The sequence below is a fragment of the Gadus morhua genome, chromosome 9, assembly GCF_902167405.1.
Source record: "Gadus morhua chromosome 9, gadMor3.0, whole genome shotgun sequence".
Classification (NCBI taxonomy): domain Eukaryota; kingdom Metazoa; phylum Chordata; class Actinopteri; order Gadiformes; family Gadidae; genus Gadus; species Gadus morhua.
The window spans coordinates 11,963,847-11,989,067 of NC_044056.1; the positions used below are offsets into that span (position 1 = coordinate 11,963,847).

Sequence of the window (25,221 nt, forward strand, 5' to 3'; positions counted from 1 at the left end):
GCTTCCGGAAGCGGTGGGGAATGTAGTTCAATCACTAATACAGCCGCAGCCTCGACTTCCCGTCTCCCGTAGACTTTCTGTCCTCTACTTCTTTTTTTTAACGAATTTATAAATGTTACGTATTCAACCATTTGTTTCGTAAAGCATTAATGTTATCATTAATAATTAATGACAAATAATGAATAGGACACCAGCCTTTGCAAATGGAGAAATAGAGAAATATCAAACTCTAATTTCGCCTCAAATGAATCAAACCAAATAAAATTTGCTAAGGTAATCTAAATATCAGTTTTATTTTCCCCCAAAAATCTGAAACTCAACAAATTTCAAAAAATCGCAACAACCACATACTGACGATATTAACATACAATATCAACGATATTAGCAAACGATATTAGCTCACAGAACTCACAACTCACATTATCCTACAAAATTGTGAAATAGTAAAAAACAAAATAAAATTACTTATTTTAACACTTGAAGACCATATTTGATGCATTACAAGGACACTTGTTGCATTATAACATGCATTTATAACAAGTTAAATTGCTTTGGCAATAGTCCTAACCCAGCGTTTGTAACTATGACGTTGTTAGTGATAAGTAACAGGTACCCTTGCAATGAACACCACAACTATGCTTTAAAATGATGATGAATTAAAGGCAGTCCAGCTATTGTTACAAGCATTGTATCTCATTATAAATGTCCTTCTAATGCATTTAATTATGGCCTTTCTAGAACAGCTAAGCAGAAGAAGATCTATGATATGGGAATCTATGATATGAGGACACATAAGTGGAATCTCTTTGAGTGAAACTATACTAAGTCTATCTCAGGTTATAACAAATCAAATTTCAATTTGAAAGGTCATTCTTTACAACAACTTGAAGAAGCACTTTCAGATATCTGCCACAAATGAGGGACGGTACGAAGAAAGACCTTTGGTAAGGATGGCCGGTTCATCTACAACAACAAGGACTCAGTTCGGCTGGCCCTAAAGCAGTTCAGCCAATCACACCTCACCTTGCTGTGTTCCTATAGCTATGGCTAGCACTAACAGCCTCGCTGTGTAAAGTGTTCCTATAGCTACTGCTAACACTAACAGACTGACGTTAGCTCTCTGCCGTTCTCGTGATATCATAACGTTCAGCGGGTCTAGGCTAGTGAATCTAAACATTAAAAAAAAACCTTGAACACAAAGTGACAGAAAGGTATAGGTAAGCCATACTGGTCGACATGTTTGTGAGTCTTTATTCAAATGTTTCGATCATCCAACCAGAGACTTCACTTGTTACTTTTACAAACACAAACATTAATTACGTCACCTGACTCTTTTGTTATTTAATTGATTGAGTATTTAATGGAGTCGCCATTGTTACCACGTCGCCATGGAGCCAACAGCGGGTAGTGGTGAGAGTCACCACTGGCGAGGAACTGAGAGGATGAGGAGGGATGAGGAAGGTTTAAGATTCATGTTCTACCAACTAGGAGCGACCAGGGAGGTAGACCATTGTGGTTCTGATCTAAGATCAGATCTTTACTCTTTCAACGTCCTACGGAACATCTGGTTCCCAACTTCAATTTGTGTCTTCCTTCTTTTTCTCTAGCAGTGAATAAATAAAATAAATACAACAATTACAATAAAGGAAAATAAAACATTTCTGTTTAAGGGTTCCTGTGTGCGAATTCCAACATTCGTTTTTAGACATTTTTCCCAAATTGGTTCTTTTACGGTAAATCCCTTTGGTGGTTAAGCATTTCCTGGTTCTTGTCTCCGCCCCCCCGGGCCCTAAGTCAATCAAAGTTGACGCTCAAACAGAACACACGAGAACAAACTCCCAACAAGGGTAAAAACAAACAGTTTGGAGTCCTCCAATGGGAACAGTCCAAACGTCGAGGGGGCGTTCCTGTTGGCCGGCTCAGCATTGTCATCACTGACTCCGCCCCCATGTGGGCGGAGTTGGCTCCTCAGAGGGAGGTCTCCAGACTGTGGAGGGGGCTCCCGGGGCAGGGGGAGGGGCCTGAAGAGGAAGAATGGGGCGGGGCTCCTAGGTGCAGTGGGTGGATCCTCTCCAGGGCGTTGTTGTTCTGATTGGGTGACGCAAGAGAATGGGGCGGGGCCACGGAGTTCCGCTTGGTGGGTGCGTCGTCGTCGTCGCCCACGTTATCGTCGATGAGCGGGATGTGGGGCTCCGAGTCCTCGATGCGGAACTCCGGGTGGGTCATGAAGTTGTGGATGGAGCTCCGCGACTCTGGCGTCTCCAGGCCCTCGTACGGGGACATGGTGTCCCGGAAGGCGTTCACCACCCGGATCTGAGGAGGAGCACACACCAGCCCTGAGACCTTCACACGCCTCCTAGACCTGCTGGAGACCGCCAGACCTCCACGCCCTTCACACAGCTCCTAGACCTTCTGGAGACCTTCACACACCTCCTCTTATGCCCGCTAGCTGGGCGGGGCTGGCTGGGTTTAGCTTTGAGTTTTAGGTTCAAATTGGGTTTGAACCCAGAACTCTGAACTAAACCCCAGCCAGCCCCGCCCAGCTATGAGACCGGGACCAGGGAGAGGTCCAGGACCAAGGAGGATACTGGGACCAGGGAGATGACCCACCTGGGTCTGGATGCGGTTGAGGCCGCGGCACCAGAGCACCTGGCCCCGGCGGAGCTCCATCTCGGCGTGGTCGATCTCGTCCAGGTCGTCCATCTCGTCCAGCTCCTCCTCAGGGATCTCCTCCTGCTGCGTGCCGTGGCCAGCCGTCTTCAGGAACTTCAGACGGCTGGTAGGGATGGTGGACACCACCTGGGAGCCAATCACAACACTGCTGGTTAATACACACCGGCTGGGAACGAATCACAACACTGCTGGTTAATACACACCGGCTGGGAGCCAATCACAACACTGCTGGTTAATACACACCGGCCGGGAGCCAATCACAACACTGCTGGTTAATACACACCAGCTGGGAGCCAATCACAACACTGCTGGTTAATACACATCGGCTGGGAGCCAATCACAACACTGCTGGTTAATACACATCGGCTGGGAGCCAATCACAACACTGCTGGTTAATACACACCGGCTGGGAGCCATTCTCGGCGAACACACCTTTTCGATTTTGTTTTAAGTATATCGCAGACTTTATGACTAACTCACATGTCATTTGAACTAGACTTATGACTAACTGACCTGTAATTTGAACTAGTACAAAACGACTACCTCACCTGTCATTTGAACTAGTATATAACGACCACTCACCTGTCCCCAAAGCAGCGATCCGAAGCCCAGGAAGACGCACCACAGCCACTGTTCCATGCTGAGACTCACACAGCTGAACGGTTTCCCCCCAAACTGCACGATAACGAACTGGAACGCATACATACCTTAGTAAGTGATCACTAAAGAGCTAGAGTCTGATGCATACCATAGTTACTGATCACTAAAGACAGAGTCTGAAACATACCATAGTTACTGATCACTTAAGGCTTCTGACCCTTGCCATAGTTGCTGATCACTAAAGACTAGTCTGATTCACAGCATAGTTACTGATAACTACAGACCTAGAGTCTGATTCAAACGATAGTTGGAGATCAGCCGAACCTGATGCTTGATAGCCAATATCAACCTTTCCATGGTTCAGGTAGTGCTCTAAACAGAGGGTTTACCTGGACGAAGAAGCTAACACTCTAAGCAGAGGGTTTACCTGGACGAAGAAGCTAACACTCTAAACAGAGGGTTTACCTGGACAAAGAAGCTAACACTCTAAACAGAGGGTTTACCTGGACGAAGAAGCCAACACTCTAAACAGAGGGTTTACCTGGACGAAGAAGCTAACACTCTAAACAGAGGGTTTACCTGGATGAAGAAGCTAACACTCTAAACAGAGGGTTTACCTGGATGAAGAAGCTAACACTCTAAACAGAGGGTTTACCTGGATGAAGAAGCTAACACTCTAAACAGAGGGTTTACCTGGACGAAGAAGCCAACACTCTAAACAGAGGGTTTACCTGGACGAAGAAGCTAACACTCTAAACAGAGGGTTTACCTGGACGAAGAAGCTAACACTCTAAACAGAGGGTTTACCTGGACGAAGAAGCTAACACTCTAAACAGAGGGTTTACCTGGATGACAAAAGTGCTGAGGACGATGCTGCAGAAGATGGGGTTGTTGAACACGCCGTCGAAGACGTTCCTCTCGCCATGGATCTTCCTCGCGTTGATCTCGTTGAAGAGCTGCATGAGGACGAAGGTGTTGAAGACGATGGTGTAGTGCTCAGAGGGAGGGGCGTGGAGCGGGGCGTTGCGGCCGCAGTCGATGTCCAGCAGCCTCTCACCTGGACACGAGCAGAGGACAAGGTGGTGTACATTACCTGTTACAGATACAGGTGTGTTACCTGTTACAGATACAGGTGTGTTACCTGTTACAGATACAGGTGTGTTACCTGTTACAGATACAGGTGTGTTACCTGTTACAGATACAGGTGTGTTACCTGTTACAGATACAGGTGTGTTACCTGTTACAGATAGAGGTGTGTTACCTGTTATAGATAGAGGTGTGTTACCTGTTATAGATACAGGTGTGTTACCTGTTACAGATACAGGTGTGTTACCTGTTATAGATAGAGGTGTGGTACCTGGTATAGATAGAGGTGTGGTACCTGGTATAGATAGAGGTGTGTTACCTGTTATAGATACAGGTGTGCTACCTGTTACAGATAGAGGTGTGGTACCTGGTATAGATAGAGGTGTGGTACCTGTTGCAGATACAGGTGTGTTACAAATACAGGTGTGTTGCCTGTTGCAAAGAGAGGTGTGTCACCTGTTACAGATACAGGTGTGTATCCTGCTAGAGGGCAATTATTATTTTTTACATTTGACCTCTGATGCCAGCATTAGAAAGTTTGAATTTCCCCAAACAGTGAAAGGTTGTTTGTGATTCATCAGCAGGAAGAATCAGCGCTCTCCAGGCGGGTCTGGAGAGGCTGTTGAGGAGGGGGCGTCACCGGGGGGGGGGGGGTACCTGCAAACAGCAGGGTGAAGATGGTGATGAGCTGGTAGACCCCGTGGCCCAGGATGTTCTTCATCATGGTCCTGGAGATCAGGGGCTTGTTCCGGCCATAGGGCTTCCTGAGCAGCAGGGCCTCGGTGGGTGGCTCCGTGGCCAGGGCCAGCGAGGCCAGCGTGTCCATGATGAGGTTCACCCACAGCATCTGAACCGCCTTCAGGGGGGAGTCCTGGGGAGAAGGGGGAGGAGGGCTTAGAGAGACGGACAGGAGAGGCAGACAGGCAGGAGAGACAGACGGAAAAGAGAGACGGACAGGGAGGAGAGACGGAAAGAAAGACAGACAGGAAAGACAGACAGACAGAGAGACAGACAGACATACAGACAGACAGACAGACAGACCTGTGTGATGCAGGCTCCAGTGAAGGCGACGATGACCGCCACCACGTTGACGGTGAGCTGGAACTGAAGGAACTTGGAGATGCTGTCGTAGACGTTCCTCCCCCACATCACCGCCTTCACGATGCTTGAGAAGTTATCGTCTGTCAGGATGATGTCCGATGCCTCCTTGGCCACGTCAGTACCGGCTATACCCTGTAGGGGGAGACAGGGGTGACAGAGTCGGCACCGGCTATACCCTGTAGGGGTGACAGAGTCAGTACCGGCTATACCCTGCAGGGGGAGATGGGGGAGACAGGGTCAGTACCGGCTATACCCTGCAGGGGGAGACGGGGGAGACAGGGTAAGTACCGGCTATACCCTGTAAGAGGAGACAGTGTGCGTGCGTGTGCGTGTGTGTGTGTGAGTGTGTGTGTGTGCATCAGTGGAGGAAGATCCTCCTTAACATTGTTGAGAATAAAAAAATGTAGATTGCCCAGACTACTAATGAATTAATGGCCTTAAATATGACTACTTTAATGCTTTCGTATGTAATGTTTGTTTCCCTCAGTAAAGGGGCATTAGCATCTAGCATGATTTGTATCAATTCACATAATTATCCCTCCCTGGTATTTTGTAGTTCCCCAAAACACCCTGAAACATCTTGAGTCTCACATACTTATGCCACCATACGCCACTAACAGTGCAAGCAGGCCAATGGCAACCAAGCACACAGTCCTTCCTCCCTCACTTAAAAAACAACCAGCCTGCCACTGGTGTGCATGTATATATCTGCGTGCGTTTGTGTGTTTATGTGCGTCTGTGTGCGTGCGTCTGCATGTGTATGTGTGTGTGCATTTGTGTGTGTGTGTGTCTGTGTGCCTGTGGGTGTTTCTGTGTGTGTGTGTGTGGAGGCCCGTCTCCTGTCACAGCTCCCTTAGAGGGTTAGTTTGTTGCCGGGAGCAACAAGCTCCCTGTCTGTCTCCGGTCTGACGAGATATGCTGTTCCCATGTGACTGCTGGATTCATCATGTGACATCTGCTGTCATCTACTGACTTTTACCCCTCCGGCATGGGGGGGTAACAATGAGAGTGTCCCCTCAGAGTGTTACCTATTTTAAGCACATAAGCTGCCCCCTCATAGCCACTAGGAAGCAGGATCGAACACACAAGCTGCATTACCCTCACATAGCCACTAGGAAGCAGGATCGAACACATAAGCTGCAATAACTACTCCAGCCACAGATGGCAGCCCCTTTAGACAGGTGAGGAGTGCGGGGCCATTACGTCACACCGCCCACTTCACATAGGCCACGCCCACTTGATAGAAACCAGCGCAGAGATCAGATTTAGGGCAGAACGAATAGGTAGCCCCACCGAGAGGACCGGGCCTAAGCCCGGGACTCGAAGTAGTGCACGATATTATTCTCATACGCGTTAAATACAATTCCCTCCCTTTTGCCTCATAGTTACCATACCGAAATAGGCTTACTTTAACAAATAAAGTGAGTTAAAAGCGACCAAGGATTGGACTACTTTCTTCAGAAAAAACGCAACAAGAGACAAGCAGGTCCCTCTGATGTCCCCTAAGAGACACACCTGTCTCATGAAGATAATCCTGTGCACACTTTAAAATAACAATGCTAATGCTAATATGCTGGCATGCTTGGTGGTTGCTAGGCTAGGCTAGGCCAGGCTAGGCTAGGTCTTACCATGGCGAATCCGACGTCAGCCTTCTTGAGGGCGGGGCCGTCGTTAGTCCCGTCCCCTGTCACCGCCACCACCTGCCGCTGCTCCAACACCGTGCTGTCGATGATGCCTGCAGGATGACATCACCATGATAAATCTAATCTAGATTTATCTGGGTTCTAGATGTATCTGTATATCTAGGTTCTAAGTGCGTCTTGGTTCTAGATGTATCTGTGTATCTAGGTTCATCTCTCTAGGGGAAGAGGAGGGACCAACCTTTCACCAGAGTGTGTTTGTCGGTGGGAGACGATCGAGCCAGGACTCTCAGCTTGGGCCAAACCTTATCGATACGCTCCTGCTCTATCTGAGAGAGAGAGAGAGAGAGAGAGAGAGAGAGAGAGAGAGAGAGAGAGAGAGAGAGAGAGAGAGAGAGAGAGAGAGAGAGAGAGAGAGAGAGAGAGAGAGAGAGAGAGAGAGAGAGAGAGAGAGAGAGAGGGCAGGGGAGAGGGGTGAGAGAGAGAAAGAGCAGGAGAGAGGGAGAGACAGAGACAGATAGAAAGAGAGAGAGAGAGAGAGAGAGAGAGAGAGAGAGAGAGAGAGAGAGAGACAGAGAGACAGAGAGACAGAGAGACAGAGAGAGAGAGAGAGAGAGAGAGAGAGAGAGCGCGCGGCGGGGCACGGGAGTGAGGTAAGCTGTGCCACCCAGCAAGTAAGTGTGAGGTTTGGTTTTCTGTTTTCCTTTCCTTTAATTTTCTAACCACCTTGGATTTTTCTTCTGTTAACGGGGTTTTTGCTATTCGTTTCACTTACATGGAACTCTACGATCATGCTCAACCAGTAAAATCATTGCTTTTCCCCTCAAACCCTGTTGTCAGACTCTTTATGTCGTGTTATCCAAATCTGCTGATAAATGTTCGTTGGTGAGTGAGACACAGAGAGAGGGTGTTAGAGTACTTGTACTGCATTAGAGAGTATTTGTAATGCATAATAAAGGTATTTGAACTGCGTTGCAGAGTATTTGAACTGCGGCGCAGAGTATTTGAACTGCGGTGCAGAGTATTTGTACTGCGTTGGAGAGTATTTGTCTGTGTTGGAGAGTATTTGTACTTTGTTGGAGGTTAATTGTACTGCATTGGAGGGTACTTGTACTGCGTTGGAGGGTACTTGAACTGCATACTAAATGTACTTTTGCTGCGTTGGACTTTGTATACTTGTACTGCCATGGAGGGTACTTGTACTGCAAACTAAATGTACTTGTTCTGCGATGGAGTGTACTTGAACTGCTTTAGAGGGTACTTGTACTTCGTTGGGAGTATTTGTACCTCATTCAGCTCGTTGCGGATCCTGCGGTTGAACTCGCGCCCTTCCATGCACAGGAAGTCGTCGCCGGGGTTCAGGATGCCGCACTTGAGGGCGATGGCGCGGGCAGTGTTGATGTTGTCCCCGGTTACCATGCGCACCGTGATGCCCGCGCGCTGACACTTCCTGATTGCGTCTGGGACCTAGGGCAGATGTCAAAGGACAAACCCGGTCAAGGTCAGCGGAGAGGACTTTGGCCAAACCAAATGTCAATCTGGAGGACAACTCTTATTTTGTCAAAACGGATGAAAGATACACAACAACAATAAGGACTTTTAATTTGTAAACAGATGGTAGATGAAGTGCAGCAAGAAGGACTTTTATTTCATGGTGGGGATGTGGCTGGAGACTAGGGCGTACCACTTTTATTGTTTAAACCAGATGCTAGGCTAAGACAAGCGAGGAGGACTTTTATTGTGTAAACCAGATGCTAGACTAAGATATGCGAGGAGGGCTTTTATTGTGTACCTCGGGTCTGACGGGGTCCTCGATGCCCACCACACAGACGCAGGTGAGCGCGGAGAGGATGTCTGCCTCGTTGTCCCAGTCGGGCTCCCCGTCGGCGGGGGGGAAGTCGCGGTAGGCCAGGCAGATGGTGCGGAGGCCCTCAGACGCCATGGGCTCCACCACCTGCTCCATCACCTCCTCACGGTCCTGTGCCTTGAAGGCCTTCGCCTCGCCACTCGCCGTCAGGATCTTACAGCACCTGGAACCCCCAGACCAGTAACACATTAGACCCCCCCAGACCAGGACCAGGACCACGTCAGACCAGGACCAGGACCACATCAGACCCGGACCAGGACCAGGTCAAACCAGGACCAGGAACACGTCAGACCACACCAGGACCACATCAGAACCCCCCAGACCAGGCCCAGAGCTCCGTTCCGATATCCATACTTCCATGAGTACACTTGAACGTAGTACACTATCCGCATGCACTAAGTGCACAGATTTTCAGATGTCATTGTTGTTCCAAATCGAATACTCTGTGGTGCACTAACCGGATATTATGATCGCTACTGCCGCCGCGGCTCGTCTCCCGTAATAAACATCCCGCTTTGAACTGTGAACTCTTAGTCTTTACGCCTAGCAGCTATAAAAAGCTATAAAAGCTACAAAATTACTCCATTAATGCATGCTATGTTGAAAATGCGCCGACGTTGGCTCAGCCTGGCTCCGCCCTCTTCCGCTACGTAGCTAAGATGGCTGCCGTTGAGTACGAATAGTGTACATGAATCCACACTCAGCGGTCTGACCGTTTTGAGTACACCCTCCGTGTCCTTTCAGTACACTTATTTTCGCCCTGATCTTAATTGGAACACCCTTCATACTCAAACTAAGTATAGTAAGTAAGGATAGTATGGATATTGGCACAAAGCACCGGACCAGGACCTGGTGAGATCAAGCAAGGACAAGGACCACATTAGACCAAACAAGGACCACATCAGACCACCAGGACCACATCAGACCACCAGGCCCTCATCAGACCACCAGGACCTCATCAGACCAGACCCCATCACCCTAAACTAAACTAGACAAGACTAGGCCAGGACAAGATAAAAAGACCAGCCTTGACCAGACCAGAGAGAAAAGAGCAGAATACAGCAGACTACTTCCATGACAACATCCCCCCACTCAGACCCACTGTGCTACGACCTCTGACCCCTGTGCCCCCCCCCCCCCATCAGGGTGAGGACCTACTTCTTGAGAAGGATCTCCGAGGCGCCCTTGCTGAACATCTGGTAGCCTCCGTCGGCGTTCTTCAGCACGGTGCTCATGGACTTGCGCACCGAGTTGAAGGTGTACACCTTGAAGAGCCGCTCCTCGGGGATCAGGTTGCGGACCGCCTGGTAGTCCCGCTTCAGGTCCAGGCTGAAGCCCAGCAGGGCGCACTCCGTCTTGTTGCCGATCTGCCGGGGCAGCCCCCCCTCCTTCTCCGGGGCCTGAAACACAGCCGCCTCCGTCAGCCTCAGGGCGCGGCTACACCACCCTTGGTGTGGTCGTTTAGGAGGCGGACTTTCTACATTTATGTGTACACATTGTGTAATGGGTGGAGCAGGCGGAGCTGGACTCACCATGATTGACATGGTGTGGTGGGTGGTGTAATGGGTGGTGTAGGTGTAGCTGGACTCACCATGGTCGAGGTGGTGTAATGGGCGGTGAAGTGGGTGGTGTAGCTCACCATGATCTTGGTGGTGTAGTGGGTGGGGAATTGGGTGGTGTAGTGGGTGGTGTAGCTCACCATGATCTTGGCAGTGTAGTTGGTGGTGCAGTTGTAGCTCACCATGATCTTGGGTGGTCTAGTAGGTAGAGCAGTGGGTGGGGGAGCTCACCATGATCTTGGTGGTGTAGTTGGTGGTGTAGCTCACCATGATCTTGGTGGTTTAGGGGGTGGTGCATTGGGTGGTGCCGCTCACCATGATCTGGGTGGTGTAGTGGGTGTTGCAGTGGGTGGTGTAGCTCACCATGATCTGGGTGGTGTAGTGGGTGGTGTAGCTCACCATGATCTTGGTGGTGTTGTGGGTGGTGCAGTGGGTGGTGTAGCTCACCATGATCTGGGTGGTGTTGTGGTTGGTGCAGTGGGTGGTGTAGCTCACCAAGATCTTGGTGGTGTAGTGGGTGGTGTAGTGGGTGGTGCAGCTCTCCATGATCTTGGTTGTTTAGTGGGTGGTGCACTGGGTGGTGTAGCTCACCATGATCTTGGTGGTGTAGGCACAATTGACCCCGATGCCCATGAGCAGGAGGTCCAGGAGGCGGGCGGGGACGAGGTCGGGCTCCGGGACCTTGCGGTAGTGGCGGCCCCCCAGGTAGGCCTGCACCACCGTCATGCGGTTCATGGTGAGCGTGCCCGTCTTGTCCGAGCAGATGGCCGTGGCGTTGCCCATGGTCTCGCACGCGTCCAGGTGGCGCACCAGGTTGTTGTCCTTCATCATTTTCTGAGGAAGAGGAGGACAGACTTCAGAGTCACAGTAACCCCTCTGGTGGGGCGCCGCTACTGCAGCCGCTCTGTGTGCTGGACCAGCGGCCCCCAGCCTGGGCTTGGGGCCCGGGATCGAGTCGCAGCTCATGTGGTACCGGATCACCAAAAATATCAATACATTATTTGTATTACTTTTTTAAATGTTATTGCTGCCCTGTAAAGTAATTCCTCTTCAAAACAAAATACTTGATTAAGCGAGCTTGTTCAGGAAACGGGCATAGGTTTAATATATTAAAAATAAAACAGGCATTGACATTGGCCGCTTGGTAACCAATTGTTTGCCACAAAAAAGCAGCTGGATAATCAGAGAGAGAGCAGCTCATGGTTTTTTTCTCTTCAACATTACATGACTTTTAAGTGAAAAGGCGGAACTTAAAGTAAGCTATATGGCCTAATCTGAGGCAAAAGTGTGGCGACACTACACATTACAAATAACAGTGCAAAATGATCATCGTAAAATACACAATATATTGTCTCCCTAGCAGCATTACACACAAAAATGATAAACAGGTAACTAAGTGGTCCCTAAGAGGATTGTTTTTTGTCTCTCATTTGGACTCGGCCTGGACTGGACTCAAACCTCTTTGGACACAGACTCAACAAGCGCTGGTCTTGGACTCAATAAGTCTGGGAGGTACCTTGACGGAGTAGGCCAGGGAGATGGTGACGGCCAGGGGCAGACCCTCGGGGACCGCCACCACCAGCACCGTCACCCCGATGATGAAGAACTTGACGAAGAACTGGATGTAGACGGGGACGCACTCTGACACCCAGGGGAGACCCTGCACCCAGAAGGTGTCCACCGCGAAGAGGGTGATGAGGATGACCACCGTGATCCCCGACATGAAGAGACCTGGGGCAGAAGGGTGGAGGTGAGGGGGGTGGGGGTGAGGGAGGTGGTACAGGAACAGTGTCATGGCCAACAGGAAACACTTGAGGTCCAAGCTCTCCTCAACAATGCAGGTGAAAGCTCAATATATGTAAAATGGATAATATATAGAGAGCAGGAGAGTGGGCTAGTGTGTGTGTGTGTGTGTGTGTGTGTGTGTGTGTGTGTGTGTGTGTGTGTGTGTGTGTGTGTGGTGGCCCTTCTCCTGTCACAGCTCCCTTACAGGATTAGTTTGTTGCCGGGAGCAACAAGCCCCCTGTCAGTCTCCTGTCTGACGAGAGATGCTTTACCCATGTGACTGCTGGGTTCATCGTGTGACATCTGCTGTCATCTACTGACTGTTACCTCCGGCATGGGGGGCTCACAATGACACTGTCCCCTCAGAGACATGCAGGATTCTATGATGTCTCCTCAGAGACATGAAGGTCCTTCTGATGTCTCCTCAGAGACATGAAGGTCCCTCTGATGTCTCCTCAGAGACATGATGGTCCCTCTGAAGGTCCCCACCTCAACATGTCACTGAGGAAACATGATGCTGCTAGGATAGGCTAGGTTAGGTCTTACCATGGCAAATCTGACGTTGGCCTTCTTGGGGGCGGGACCCTACAGATCCAATCTAAACTAATTTGTTTCCCATCTTGCCGAAGGCTTGGGAAACATGCACTAACTAGAAACATGCTAAGCACACACAAGCTAGCCACACACAGGCTAGCCTCAAGCAAACTAGCCACACACAAGCTTGTAAAAAGCTTTCTAGCCGCAAGCTAGCCAGCCCAACCTTCTCACGCTAGCTAACATTAGCATGCGTACCTGCTTTGCCGATCTGGACGGCTAGCTTGGTTAGCTTCCCCTGCAGGACAGATTTCTCCTTCTTCGGGAGGTTTGGTTTCTTCTTCTCTCCGTCGTCGTTCAGAGGTTGCATCTCCACGGCAACGCCATCTTTACCTGCCCAGATGAAACTCAACATTAGGAGTTGTTCATTAAGAGACACCTTTCACATTAAGCGTCTGTTCATATAGACCCCTTTCACATTAAGAGTCTGTTTATAGAGAGACACCTTTACCATTTAGAGTCTGTTTATATAGAGACACCTTCACATTAAGAGTCTGTTAATATACTGGGATAGAGACGTTTTCACATTATGTTGGTGAGGGGAAGGAAGTGAGGAGGAGGAGGAGAAGGAGGAGGAAGTGTGGAAAAAGGAGGAGCAGGTGAGTGTACTAGCAGGCTAGTCGTAGCAGGCTAGCCCTAGGGCTAGCGTTAGCAGGCAGCCAGTAGAGGGAGCTCTGCTGTTCAGACGGGATGATGTTTGGTTCAGGGATTATGATCCTACTCAGGGATTACTGGCCCTCACTCTTTATACACACACACACACACACACACACACACACACACACACACACACACACACACACACACACACACACACACACACACACACACACACACACACACACACACACACACACAGAAGAGGTGGGTAACAGGAGGAGCAGGAGGAGGGGGAGGAGTTGGAGGAGCAGGAGGAGATGTGTGACAGGAGGAGGAGGTGGAGGAGGTGGGGGATAGGAGGAGGAGGTGGAGGAGGTGGAGGAGGTGGAGGAGGTGTGGGACAGGAGGAGGAGGTGGAGGAGGTGCGCGACAGGAGGAGGAGGTGGAGGAGGTCATGATGCTAGTGCAAGAGATAGTGGGCGGACTCACCTTTCTTCCCCTTTCCCTCTTTCTTACCTGGAAACACAAGAAGAATATATGACAGGGTTAACACCCAACAGACAGACAGGGAGGCAGGCAGACAGACAGACAGACATAAAGGCAGGCAGACAGACAGACAGAGACAGAGAAGACAGGCAGACAGACAGAAACAGACAAGAGAGAGCCAGACAGAGAGACAGACAGACAGGCAGACAGTCAGCCTACTTTTGTCTTTCTTCTCTTTCTTTTTCCGCTCCCTCTCTTTCTTCTTCTCCTCCTTCTTTTTCTCCTTCTTCTCCTTCTCCTCCTCGTCGTCCTCCTCCTGGTCCGCGGCGCCCAGCAGGGTGAAGATGATGCCGGTCTGAGAGTTCACCCCCACAGCCGTCACCAGCATCTTCCCAGAGCCCTCCATCACATGGGTGCCTGGAGACACAGAACATGAGGAGAGAGGAGGAGAGGAGAGAGGTGAGAAGAGGAGACGGGAATAAGAAAGAGAGAGGAGAGGAGAGGAGAGGAGACGAGACGAGAGGAGAGGAGAGGAGAGAGGTGAGAAGAGGAGACGGGAATAAGAGAGAGGAGAGGAGACGAGAGGAGACGAGACGAGAGGAGAGGAGAGGAGAGGAGAGGAGAGGAGAGGAGAGGAGAGGAGAGAGGAGGGGGGAGTACCAGAGAGGAGCATGGGATCTTTGTCCAGGGTCTTTTTGACGTGGTCTGACTCCCCGGTAAGGGAGCTCTCGTCCACCTTCAGGTCGTTCCCCTGGATCAGCACTCCATCCGCAGGCAGCAAGTCCCCTGAAGCCCAGACCATCACTTAGTACCACGAGATAGATACTCTGTATACTCTATAGTAGTATTTAGTGATGTACTGTATATATATATATATATATATATATATATATATATATATATATATATATATATATATATATATATACACACACAGTACATCACTAAATACTACTATAGAGTATACAGAGTATATACATATATACAACAGGTCCCATGGACCCCAAACACACCACTTAGTACTAATATATATATTTATAGATAGATAGATACACAGTACACATATGTATGTATATACAGTATATACATAAAATAAATATCAACATCATTTACTTGAAACCAATAATTTACAGTAGAAAAGATGAGAGTAGAGGAGAGGAAAGAAGAGAGAGGAGAACAGAGAGGAGAGAGGAGAGCGGAGAGAGGAGAGGAGAGAGGAGAGAGGAGAGAGGTGTCCTCACCATACTTGACCTGGGCCACGTCTCCCACCAGGATCTCAGACACCAGGACGAGGACCAGCTGCCCCCCCCTCACCACAGAGAACCTCTGCTCCTGCTCGATGCGGCTCTGCAGCCCGCGGAACTGCTTCTCCTTGGACCAGTCGTTGAAGGCCGTCACCAGGACAACGCACACCACCGACAGGAGGATGGCCGCGCCCTCGATCCAGCCCGCCTCCGCCTCGCCCTCGTCCTCCACCCCACCTGCCGCTCGGCCACAGTCTGGACACCACCCGACCCCAGAGTTACATCACTTCCTCCAAGTCTGGACACCACCCAACGCCAGAGTGACATCACTTCCTCCCAGTCTGGACACCACCCGACCCCAGAGTGACATCACTTCCTCCCAGTCTGGACACCACCCGACCCCAGCGTTACATCACTTCCTCCCAGTCTGGAAACCACCCGACCTCAGAGTTACATCACTTCCTCTCTGAACACCACCCAATGTCCAGAGTTACATCACTTCCTCTCTGAACACCACCCGACGTCCAGAGTTACATCACTTCCTCCCTCTGGACACCACCCGACGTCCAGAGTTACATCACTTCCTCCCTCTGGACACCACCCGACCCTCAGAGTCAGATCACATCCTTCCCGGTTGGAGGTGCTGCAGGTCTGACTAAAACGACTACTAGACAGCCTCTCTCTCACTCTCACCATGGCTCCCACTCTCTTCCACTCTCTCACCCTCTCTCAACCTCTCTCACTCTCTCAATAACTCTTGCACTCTCTCTCTTACTATCGCACCCTTTCTCTCTTACTCTCCCCCTCCCTCTCATTCTCTCACCCTCAGTAGCATCACTAATGAGGGGCACCACAATAAGAAACCTTTTAACCCTGTGATGATAAAAAATCTCTACATTAGGAGGAGACAAGTTACTAGGTGATGAGGAGGTGACATGGTTGAGATGACGAAGATCACCTCTGGGATACAAAATTCTATACAAACTTCTATACCCTTGAACAGATCTGACTGGCACTTATAAACAAATGTTCCTTACACAATCTTTAAGAAAATCAATACCAAATGACAACAAAACTGAACCATAAGCTAACTAGTGCAGTGATTCAAACTGAACCATAAGCTGACTGGTTCACTGGATCAGAACTGAATGTAGACGTTTGAACGTGAAAAACTTAATTCAAGTATGGTTAATAAGATAACCGTAAAAAGAGAGTAAAGTCTAGGTTAGGCAACTTATTTAAGAAACATTTTTTTTCAACTTTTCACATCCCGACAGCAATCAATGAATCAAATGCTCAAAAAATAAGGAAGAATGACTCTGGAATCTGTGGCTGTTGCAGACCTGTAAGAAGCATGTCCATCAATCCGTTGGGCCGAATGCCATGATTGGACGGCCCCCCTGTCCGTCAACCTCCCTACCCGCCTGCACGCACCCTGACCGTAATCCCATTGGGCCTGAGTCGAACGAACAGGAGGATCTGCCCCATGGGCTCGCTGCCTGGAGCCCTCTGCCAGAAGGGCTTAGGGACGTCAGGTGACATAGCAAGGAGAGCTAAGTAGCATGGAGAGCTAATTACATGTAGTGAGGAGGAACGCATTTAACACTTCAGCCAGGAGGCCAGCTTGATTTCTCTGATTGTTTATCCGATTTAGCTGCCAGCTATTTTGTCTACAAATTTTTGTTTCCAGTCACAGTGTGTTTAACCCTGCACAACTACTTGTTCACATTTAGGGGTTAAGGTTCGGCAAAAGGCATTAAGGCAAACCTCTCCAAGGTGAGCTAGGCGTGTGTTTTGGGGGAGGGGCTTTGGAAGGAGGCCTGGATTTTTGGGTTGGATACTTTCAAAATCCATCTTACTCTGGCTGGATTCCTCCAAATTGCCTGACCTGGCTCTGATAAGATAAACGATATAAAATAGACTGAGCTTGAAAAACAAAATATTATAGTGGGAACTGGATTGACTTGGAAGAGTCATTAATAATCCAGTTCTAACCCCATTACCCTCCTGACATCCCTCAAGGTCTCCCTCTCTGGGTCTGGGAGGTTCTCCTCTGGGTCTGGGAGGTTCTCCTCTGGGTCTGGGAGGTTCTCCTCTGGGAGGTTCTCCTCTGGGTCTGGGAGGTTCTCCTCTGGGAGGTACTCCTCTGGGAGGTTCTCCTCTGGGTCTGGGAGGTTCTCCTCTGGGTCTGGGAGGTTCTCCTCTGGGTCTGGGAGGTTCTCCTCTGGGTCTGGGAGGCTCTCCTCTGGGAGGTTCTCCTCTGGGTCTGGGAGGTTCTCCTCTGGGTCTGGGAGGTTCTCCTCTGGGTCTGGGAGGTTCTCCTCTGGGTCTGGGAGGCTCTCCTCTGGGAGGTTCTCCTCTGGGTCTGGGCGGTCCTCATCCGAGTCCTTTAGAGGACGGAGGGTGAGGGGGGTCAGAGAAGGTGGGTCTGAAGCTCGTTGAGACTGGAGCTGTGATTAGGGCTGTACTGATGAGGCTGGCTAACTCTGCTATGATGAGCATGGGGTTGAGCGTGTCGAGTGTGCGTCTTACTCTCCCTCCTGGTGTCGGGGGGGTTGTAGAGGGACAGGGACAGCGAGATGATGGCCGCCACCTCCAGGATGATCAGGGTGACGTCCTGCAGGGCCTCCCACACCAGGTGCAGGAAGGTCTTTGGCTTCTTGGGAGGGATGTGATTCTGGCCGAACCCCTCCCTCCGTCGCTGTAAGTCCTCGGCAGTCCCGTCCAGCCCTGAGCACCGAGGAGAGGAGACAGGAGGTCAGGACCAAGGAGCTGAACGGGTGGAGCAAATCGGCTAGCATCCTAGCTTCCTAGGTCTCCTAGCAACCTAGGTCTCCTAGCGTCCTATGTTACCCACTGTCCTAGGTATCCTAGCGCCCTAGCTCTAGTGGCTTGGTTTAAGAGGCGATCAGGGACTCAGGGCAGCCGATCAGGAAAACAGTGCTGAGGTGTAAACGATGGCTTCAGTGACGTTACTCATGTTGGGAGGAGCTATGCAAGTGTCACGGAATACTTCCATCACGTGCATATTTCCATAGCGGATGGTCCCAATGTGTCTCTGCATCCATGGCAACGGCACCATGGACTGCCGTATCCATGGTAACTCACCATGGATAGGCATGATAGCGCTGCTACTAACCAGCTGCGGGCTAACAGTGACGGCTCCCCCCTCTGGATGAACACTAGCAGAGCTAAGCGTCCCTGACAGCCCCCCCACCGCCCGCCTCCAGTCAGATACAGATGAGGACTTCACAACCACTCCAGCTTCTGTGTGTCTAACTAGCTCATAACATCTAACTAACTAATAGCTGATAAGATCTGACTAGCTCATAACTTATAACATCTAACTAGCTAATAGCTTAACATCTAACTAGCTAATAACTTATAACATCTAATTAGCTTACAACTTAGAAGAGGAACGCAGAGGAGGAAGGAGATGAGGTCGAGAGGTTAGACAGTACAAAGACAGGTCATTAAGGAGAGGGTAGGGGTTAGACAGTAGAGAGACTGGTCATTAAGTAGCAGGTAGGGGTTAGACAGTACAGAGACAGGTCATTAAGGAGCAGGTAGGGTTAGACAGTACAGAGACAGGTCATTAAGGAGCGGGTAGGGGTTAGACAGAACAGAGACAGGTCGTTGAGGAGAAGGTAGGGGTTAGACAGAACAGAGACAGGTCGTTGAGGAGAAGGTTAGGGGTTAGGGGATACTCTGACCACTAGACCAGGGATGGGCAACTGGTGTCCCGCAAACGTCCCGCATCCTCACTCAGTCATGCCCGCACATAATAAAAAATATATATATAATAAAAAAAATATGTACCGGTAGATATATTTTCTTTTATGAAGTTACAGAAAACTCGGTCAAGAAAGATGAGAAGCAGAGTATCTGTTCATAGAATTCAAAGGCAAACCCATGTGTCTAGTTTGCTTAGAAACGATATCAGTCATGAAAGACTTCCACTTAAGTCGCCACTACAACTACTATAACTGCAATGAATATCATGCTTCTTGGGTTTGAGTTCATTGAGTTGTTGCACTTAATGTTCGGCAACTGTTTTTCAGTTTTGTGACATCATTAAATGATGATGTATGTCCTTTGCACTGATAAAAATACTAACCATTCAATGTGGCTGTTTGAGCATGGAAAACATGAAATTAATGTATGTTGGTTAAATTAACATACCATACATAGGTTATGAATCTGGACGATTTCAGTTGATGGCCATCCCCAAAATGCACCAGAATACAGGAAATCATATCTACCAAATTCAAAATTTTGTAGCTTCTCTCAGCTTACGTTTATTTGAAGTGCGCAGTCATGCGGCCCTCTGACGGTTATGATGAAAAATGTGGCCCTCTTTATCATGAAAGTTGCCCATCCCTGCACTAGACTATCCAGTTGATGTTTTAATGAAAAATGAAGATTGAAGTGAGCTGTCCTCAGACTATAAATAACCAGAGTGCTGAGGCGTGTCCAGACATGTCCTCTTCCACCCACCTCCCCATGGACACATCGTCAACACATTCCCATGGCTCTGCCCAGGTGAGTCAGCATCACGCCCGGCCAATCAGCTCTCAGCACTAACAACATGATGAGTGACGTCATCATCTTCCATGACGACAGTGTTGAAGTATCATCCTTGCACAACTACTGAGCACCACCAAGGTTGTGGTGGTTTTAACTGAGTGGTGTAAGGAATGATTGTCATTGAGGTGGTGCTCAGTGGGTGGGGTTGGATCTAGGTGATTAGGGATCTGATTTGATTGGCTGTGTGCAGCAGTAGAACTCAATCAATCACATTGGTGGGAAGCTAAGCCCCTCCCCCTGGGAGGAGCTCGGATTGTAACGGCAACACACCTGGTGAAATCTCCTAACCACACGGAGACCATAGTTACAAACACCATCCCCATGGTTACCTACACCATAACCATGGTTACCACCAACATAAATAACACCATCCCCGTGGTTACCACCAACACCTCACCATCACCATGGTTACCACCAACACCATCACACCATCACCATGGTTACCACCAACACCTCACCATCACCATGGTTACAACCAACGTCACACCATCAACGTTGCTAACCCCAACATCTCACAATCACCATGGTTACCAAAAATCACCATCTAGGATAACCCGATAAAGAACCCGATTTGGCATGGGTGTGTAGCAAAGCGGATGCCGTACCATTGACGGGGGAGGTCCTGAGCTTGGCGCAGAGCCCGCCGACATCACCGTAGACCTCCTGGATGTGGGCGGCGCCTTCTGACCCCTTCAGCTCCATCAGCGCCTGCAGCTCCTTCACGGAGACGCTGAACTCCGGGGCGCTATGATTAGCCTCTGCACGGCCGCCGCGCTTCGACACCCGGAACGAGTTGTTAGCCATGGCTGAGCTCCGACAGGAAGTAGAGCACAGGAAGTATAGAGCCTGATCTCCGGGACCAGAAGTAGGGAACAGGAAGTAGATAGCCTGGGCTCCTGAAGGACAGGAAGTAGATAGGCTGACCTCCCGAAGTACAGGACGTAGAGGACAGGAAGCAACAAGGGAAGAAGAGGGCAGAAAGTAGAGGACAGGAAGTGGAACCGGAGGTCTTCCTCAGTGGTTATTCCGTGTTTCCCTCGAGGTCGCTAAAGGTCCGACATGAAGAAATCCATTTCCTCCATTCTCTTCCTGGGGCTGAGGAGGTCAGAGGTCACAAGCCTACATCTGAAAGCAGCAGAAACATTTCCAGAATTAATATCAACCACATCAGACATGGGTCAGCCATGATGAGATAAGGGTTGAAGTTACACAATGGCAGTAGGGATCGATTCTATCTGGAGGTAATTAAGGCTTCTCTATTACAGGTTAATAATGTGTCTGGGAAATAGTTTGTAAAATATGGAATTTAATGAAACTACAGCCTAATAAATTACAAACATAGATTTGTATCATACACATGATACAGGACCACGTTCGACCCTAAATTTCCTACAAATATCGACATAGAACAAATACATCTCCACACACACACGCACACACACACACGTTTGTTCGTTCTGTGCTACCGTATACGATGGATGGGAGTTGGACGGTGACCCACTCCCTATGTAGATATTAAGTGCTCATTCTACGTCAACGAAATTTACTTTTATGGGATGATGCATTTCTTAAAGCGTACAAATGATTACCTTGGAACAGAGCATTTCACCGGGACACTGGGACCTGACCATGCACGTATCACTGTACTGGTGTTTCTGCCCGCTAATTACATTAAGGACCGTAAGCCGGTCTCCCATTGGGTCACACACACTGGAGAACCGTGAACACACTCCCGCTTTCCCGGCGGCACATGCACAATCAACGTTAACGGGAATATAGACGGACAAGGCACACATGAAACGCCAGTGCGCAGGAGCGTGTTTGTGTTGCTTGGCAACCGTCCAGTCCCAGTCCGGTGTGGAAGTATTTGTGTTTGCGTAGCCAAATAGATGATGAAGTAAACCATCAAACAAACCATAGTCTGTGGTTTATTACAGTTCACTAACATATGGCGCTGGTAGGACCGGTGAACAAAATCATTTTCACATCGGAGCGCTTGTAGCCGCGACCGAATCACTGCCCTGAAACAACCATCCTTCTCACGGTGATCATCACACCAACATCACCGATGGACTATTTGTGTGTTTTTAAACGAAACCTCTCCGCGTGTGAGCTCTACTCCTCAGATTACGACCTTTGGGATTTGACCCTCCGACTCAAATCATCCTGTTTAATCTGCAGGTGCAGGTTGTTTACCTGTCTCTCTGACCAATCAGAGCGCTTTATGGTCCCCACGTGGTGTCGAACCCGTAGATAAAACTAGAGATGGATTCTGTTGGTCAAATCAAACCGTTTGAAGAGAGATCTGGATTGGCTTTATTGTTTTACCTAAATATAATATAACATAAAATCATTCAAATTGTATTCAATTTAACACAAACGGAGGGAAGAGAACACAGCTCATGACACAGTGAACAGATTACATATTTGTCCTTTATAACAAAGATGGGACTTAAAACCAGATAAGAACAAATAACAGACTAGTAATGCACTATTTACACGCATGGACCCTGAAAGTTGTCCCTGAAAGGTTGATGAATATATTAACTGTTAAAACCAAACATGTTTCCTCACCAGCAACACTGCAAGAACATAACCGCACCATCACATAGTTTGGAGAACACAGGGTACTCACAGTCTCCCCTGTCGCACTCCTCGCCCAACTCCGTCCGAGCCCCCTCACTCTGTCCGAGATCCCTTACTTTGTCCGCGACCACTCACTCAGTTCGAGAACCCTCACTCTGTTCGAGCCCACCTCACCTCGGTCGGCACCCCGCTGGGTCTACTGAACACACTCCGTTCAGAAATAAGATTCGACCTTCAAGCGGAGCAGCGGGATGGCGGTAGCTCCAGCGGAGAGGAGAAGAGAGCCGGCAGGATGATTATCTGAGGAAAAGCCTCTGGCTAATCTAATTAGACAACCGGTGGCCATGGGTGTTCGCTGCTGCTGCGGGCGACTCAACTTAAACTCCTGAGGGAAGCACGGCAAGCGCTCACACACGCGTCGCTACGCATCGCCAACGGTACTTCCACTGTGTTCGAGACCCGCCGCCGCCAAACTCTATCTCAGCTCAGTCAGCTGTCCCTCCTCATCACAACCTCACAGAAAACATTCTGACGGTTTACTCTGAATGAGCGGCAGAGGAACATACCAAGTGAGACCTGGGGAGGGGGCGACAGGTGGCTCACCTGCTCTCTAGAGCGAGGGGGGGAGGGAGAGCGAGCTAGGGGGAGGGAGGGGGAGGGAGGGAGGCGGTTGGGAGATAGGGAGGTATGGTAAGGGAGCGGTGGATGGGAGGGAGGGAGGTGGTGGGGAGGGAGGGAGGTATGATGAGCGAGGGAGGACGGAGGGAGGTTGTGGGGAGGTATGGTGAGGGAGGGGGGGAGGGAGGTGGTGGGAGGGGGAGGGAGGTGGTGGGGAGGTATGGAGAGGGAGGGAGGGAGGGAGATGGCTGGGAGGCAGGGTGAGGGATGGGGAGGGAGGGAGGTGGCGGGGGTAGGGGGGTGAGGAGGGGGATGGACGCGAGGAAGGCGGGGTGCTGAAATAGTTCCTTTGTTAAAGCCTGAACATGAGATTAACAGTGTAGTCGATCAAACTCTCAGTGGTAGAGCTACAGGTAGAGGTACAGGTAGAGCTAGAGGGGTACAGGTAGAGCAAGAGGGGTACAGGTAGAGGTAGAGGGGTACAGGTATAAGTAGAGGGGTACAGGTGGAGGTAGAGGGGTACAGGTAGAGGGGTACAGGTAGAGCAAGAGGGGTACAGGTAGAGGTAGAGGGGTACAGGTATAAGTAGAGGGGTACAGGTGGAGGTAGAGGGGTACAGGTAGAGGGGTACAGGTAGAGGGGTTCAGGTAAAGGTAGAGGGGTACAGGCAGAAGTAGAGGGGTACAGGTGGAGGTAGAGGGGTACAGGTAGAGGGGTACAGGTAGAGGGGTTCAGGTAAAGGTAGAGGGGTACAGGCAGAGGTAGAGGGGTACAGGCAGAGGTAGAGGGGTACAGGTGGAGGTAGAGGTACAGGTAGAGTGGTACAGGCAGAGGTAGAGTAAGAGCTACAGGTAGAGGTAGAGCTACAGGTAGAGGTACAGGTAGAGGTAAAGAGCTACAGGTAGAGGAGTAGAGGTAGAGATAGAGATACAGGAAGAGGTACAGGTATATACATGATATATATACATGATATATATGGATAATATAATATATATACATGATAGATAAATTCATGTTAGATAAACATAACAGATCTACATGATAGATCTAAACATGACAGATCAACATGATAGAAGGTATCTACGAGGTAATACAACAAAGGATTTAAATGAGGGGACCTGTTGGTTAACGAGGTGGGCGGAGTTACTTACGTGTGTCCACAAGCACGAAGACGTGTCTCTGAGTAGGAAGTGAGGTCATCTTTCTGATATTTAACATCCTGTCTCCGAGCGGCTGCAGACCCGCGACAGACTAGCAGTGGACTGCTCCGTCGCCGCGGCGATAGGAGAGCACGACCTCATCCAAACAGGATTAAGCTAAAAATAGCCACGCATATCTGCTGGGAGTCAGAGCCGCTGGCAGTGACGACACCTGGTCAGCTCCTGGCACCTCCTCCCCGGACTCCTGTCCCAGCTCCTCCCCTCCACCACCTCCCATCTTCACCTCCTCCCCAGTCTCCTCTCCCACCTCCTCCGCCTTCCGTCCTCATCTCCTCCTCTATCAACTCTCCCACCTCCTCCACTATCTAGTTTCCCATCTCCTTCCATATTCACCTCCTCCCCTATCTCCTCTCTCACCTCCTCCCCCCTATCTCCTCTCTCACCTCCTCCCCCCCACCTCCTCTCCCACCTCCTCCCCCCTATCTCCTCTCTCACCTCCTCCCCCCCCACCTCCTCTCCCACCTACTCCACCTCCTCTCCCACCTACTCCACCTCCTCTCTCTCCTCTCTTCACATTATCTCCTCTCACCTCCTCCCCCTGCCCCCTCTCCCACCTACTCCCCCTCCACCTCCACCTCCCCCTCCGGTTCCTCTCTCACCTCCTCCCACTCCCCCCCTCTCCCAGCTACTCCCCCTCCACCTCCACCTCCCCCTCCGATTCCTCTCTCACCTCCTCCCCCTGCCCCCTCTCCCACCTACTCCCCCTCCACCTCCACCTCCCCCTCCCCCTCCGGTTCCTCTCTCACCTCCTCCCACTCCCACCCTCTCCCAGCTACTCCCCCTCCCTCTCCCCCTCAACCTCCAACTCCCCCTCCACCTCCTCTCTCACCCCCTCCCCGATCTATTCTTTCACCTCCTCACCCTCCACCTCGATCTCCTCCAATGTTCCTCTCCCCCCCCCCCCCGTCTCTCCCTCTCCCCCCTCCCCCCTCTCCCCCGCCCCTGTCTCCCACTCCCCATCCCCCCTCTCCCCCT

The 25,221-nt window shown here is 50.1% G+C and overlaps 1 protein-coding gene across 2 annotated transcripts; it reads right to left on the minus strand.

The window, feature by feature from the left end:
• Positions 1 to 269: 269 nt before the first annotated feature.
• atp2b1b (ATPase plasma membrane Ca2+ transporting 1b) lies at positions 270 to 24,392 on the minus strand. 2 transcript variants are annotated; one of them, XM_030365237.1, is made up of 21 exons: positions 22,458 to 22,978; positions 20,428 to 20,947; positions 17,768 to 17,965; positions 15,233 to 15,490; positions 14,652 to 14,777; positions 14,211 to 14,408; positions 13,995 to 14,021; positions 13,104 to 13,238; positions 12,043 to 12,257; positions 11,118 to 11,360; positions 10,126 to 10,367; positions 8,893 to 9,130; positions 8,388 to 8,567; positions 7,342 to 7,429; positions 7,089 to 7,195; positions 5,401 to 5,592; positions 5,017 to 5,230; positions 4,119 to 4,330; positions 3,256 to 3,363; positions 2,611 to 2,799; positions 270 to 2,313 (listed from the first exon to the last, which is right to left on the minus strand). In XM_030365237.1, exons 2-21 carry the CDS (start codon positions 20,624 to 20,626, stop codon positions 1,969 to 1,971), a joined length of 3,714 nt encoding a protein of 1,237 aa, XP_030221097.1. In that variant the 5' UTR covers positions 20,627 to 20,947; positions 22,458 to 22,978; the 3' UTR covers positions 270 to 1,968. The 2 variants fall into 2 exon arrangements, with proteins under 2 accessions (XP_030221097.1, XP_030221098.1); XM_030365238.1 differs by lacking the exon at positions 22,458 to 22,978 and adding an exon at positions 24,178 to 24,392 and having other exon boundaries at positions 1,969 to 2,313.
• Between the last annotated feature and the right edge of the window lie 829 nt (positions 24,393 to 25,221).

Bases quoted from the DNA above. Each gene is read 5' to 3' on its own strand.
- atp2b1b (XM_030365237.1), bottom strand. From the start codon at position 20,626: ATGGCTAACAACTCGTTCCGGGTGTCGAAGCGCGGCGGCCGTGCAGAG. The intron at 2,800-3,255 runs GTGAGTGGTCGT...ATTGGCTCCCAG, and splicing joins GATCGCTGCTTTGGGGACAG to GTGGTGTCCACCATCCCTAC. The intron at 2,314-2,610 runs GTGGGTCATCTC...GCTCCTCCTCAG, and splicing joins TCAACCGCATCCAGACCCAG to ATCCGGGTGGTGAACGCCTT.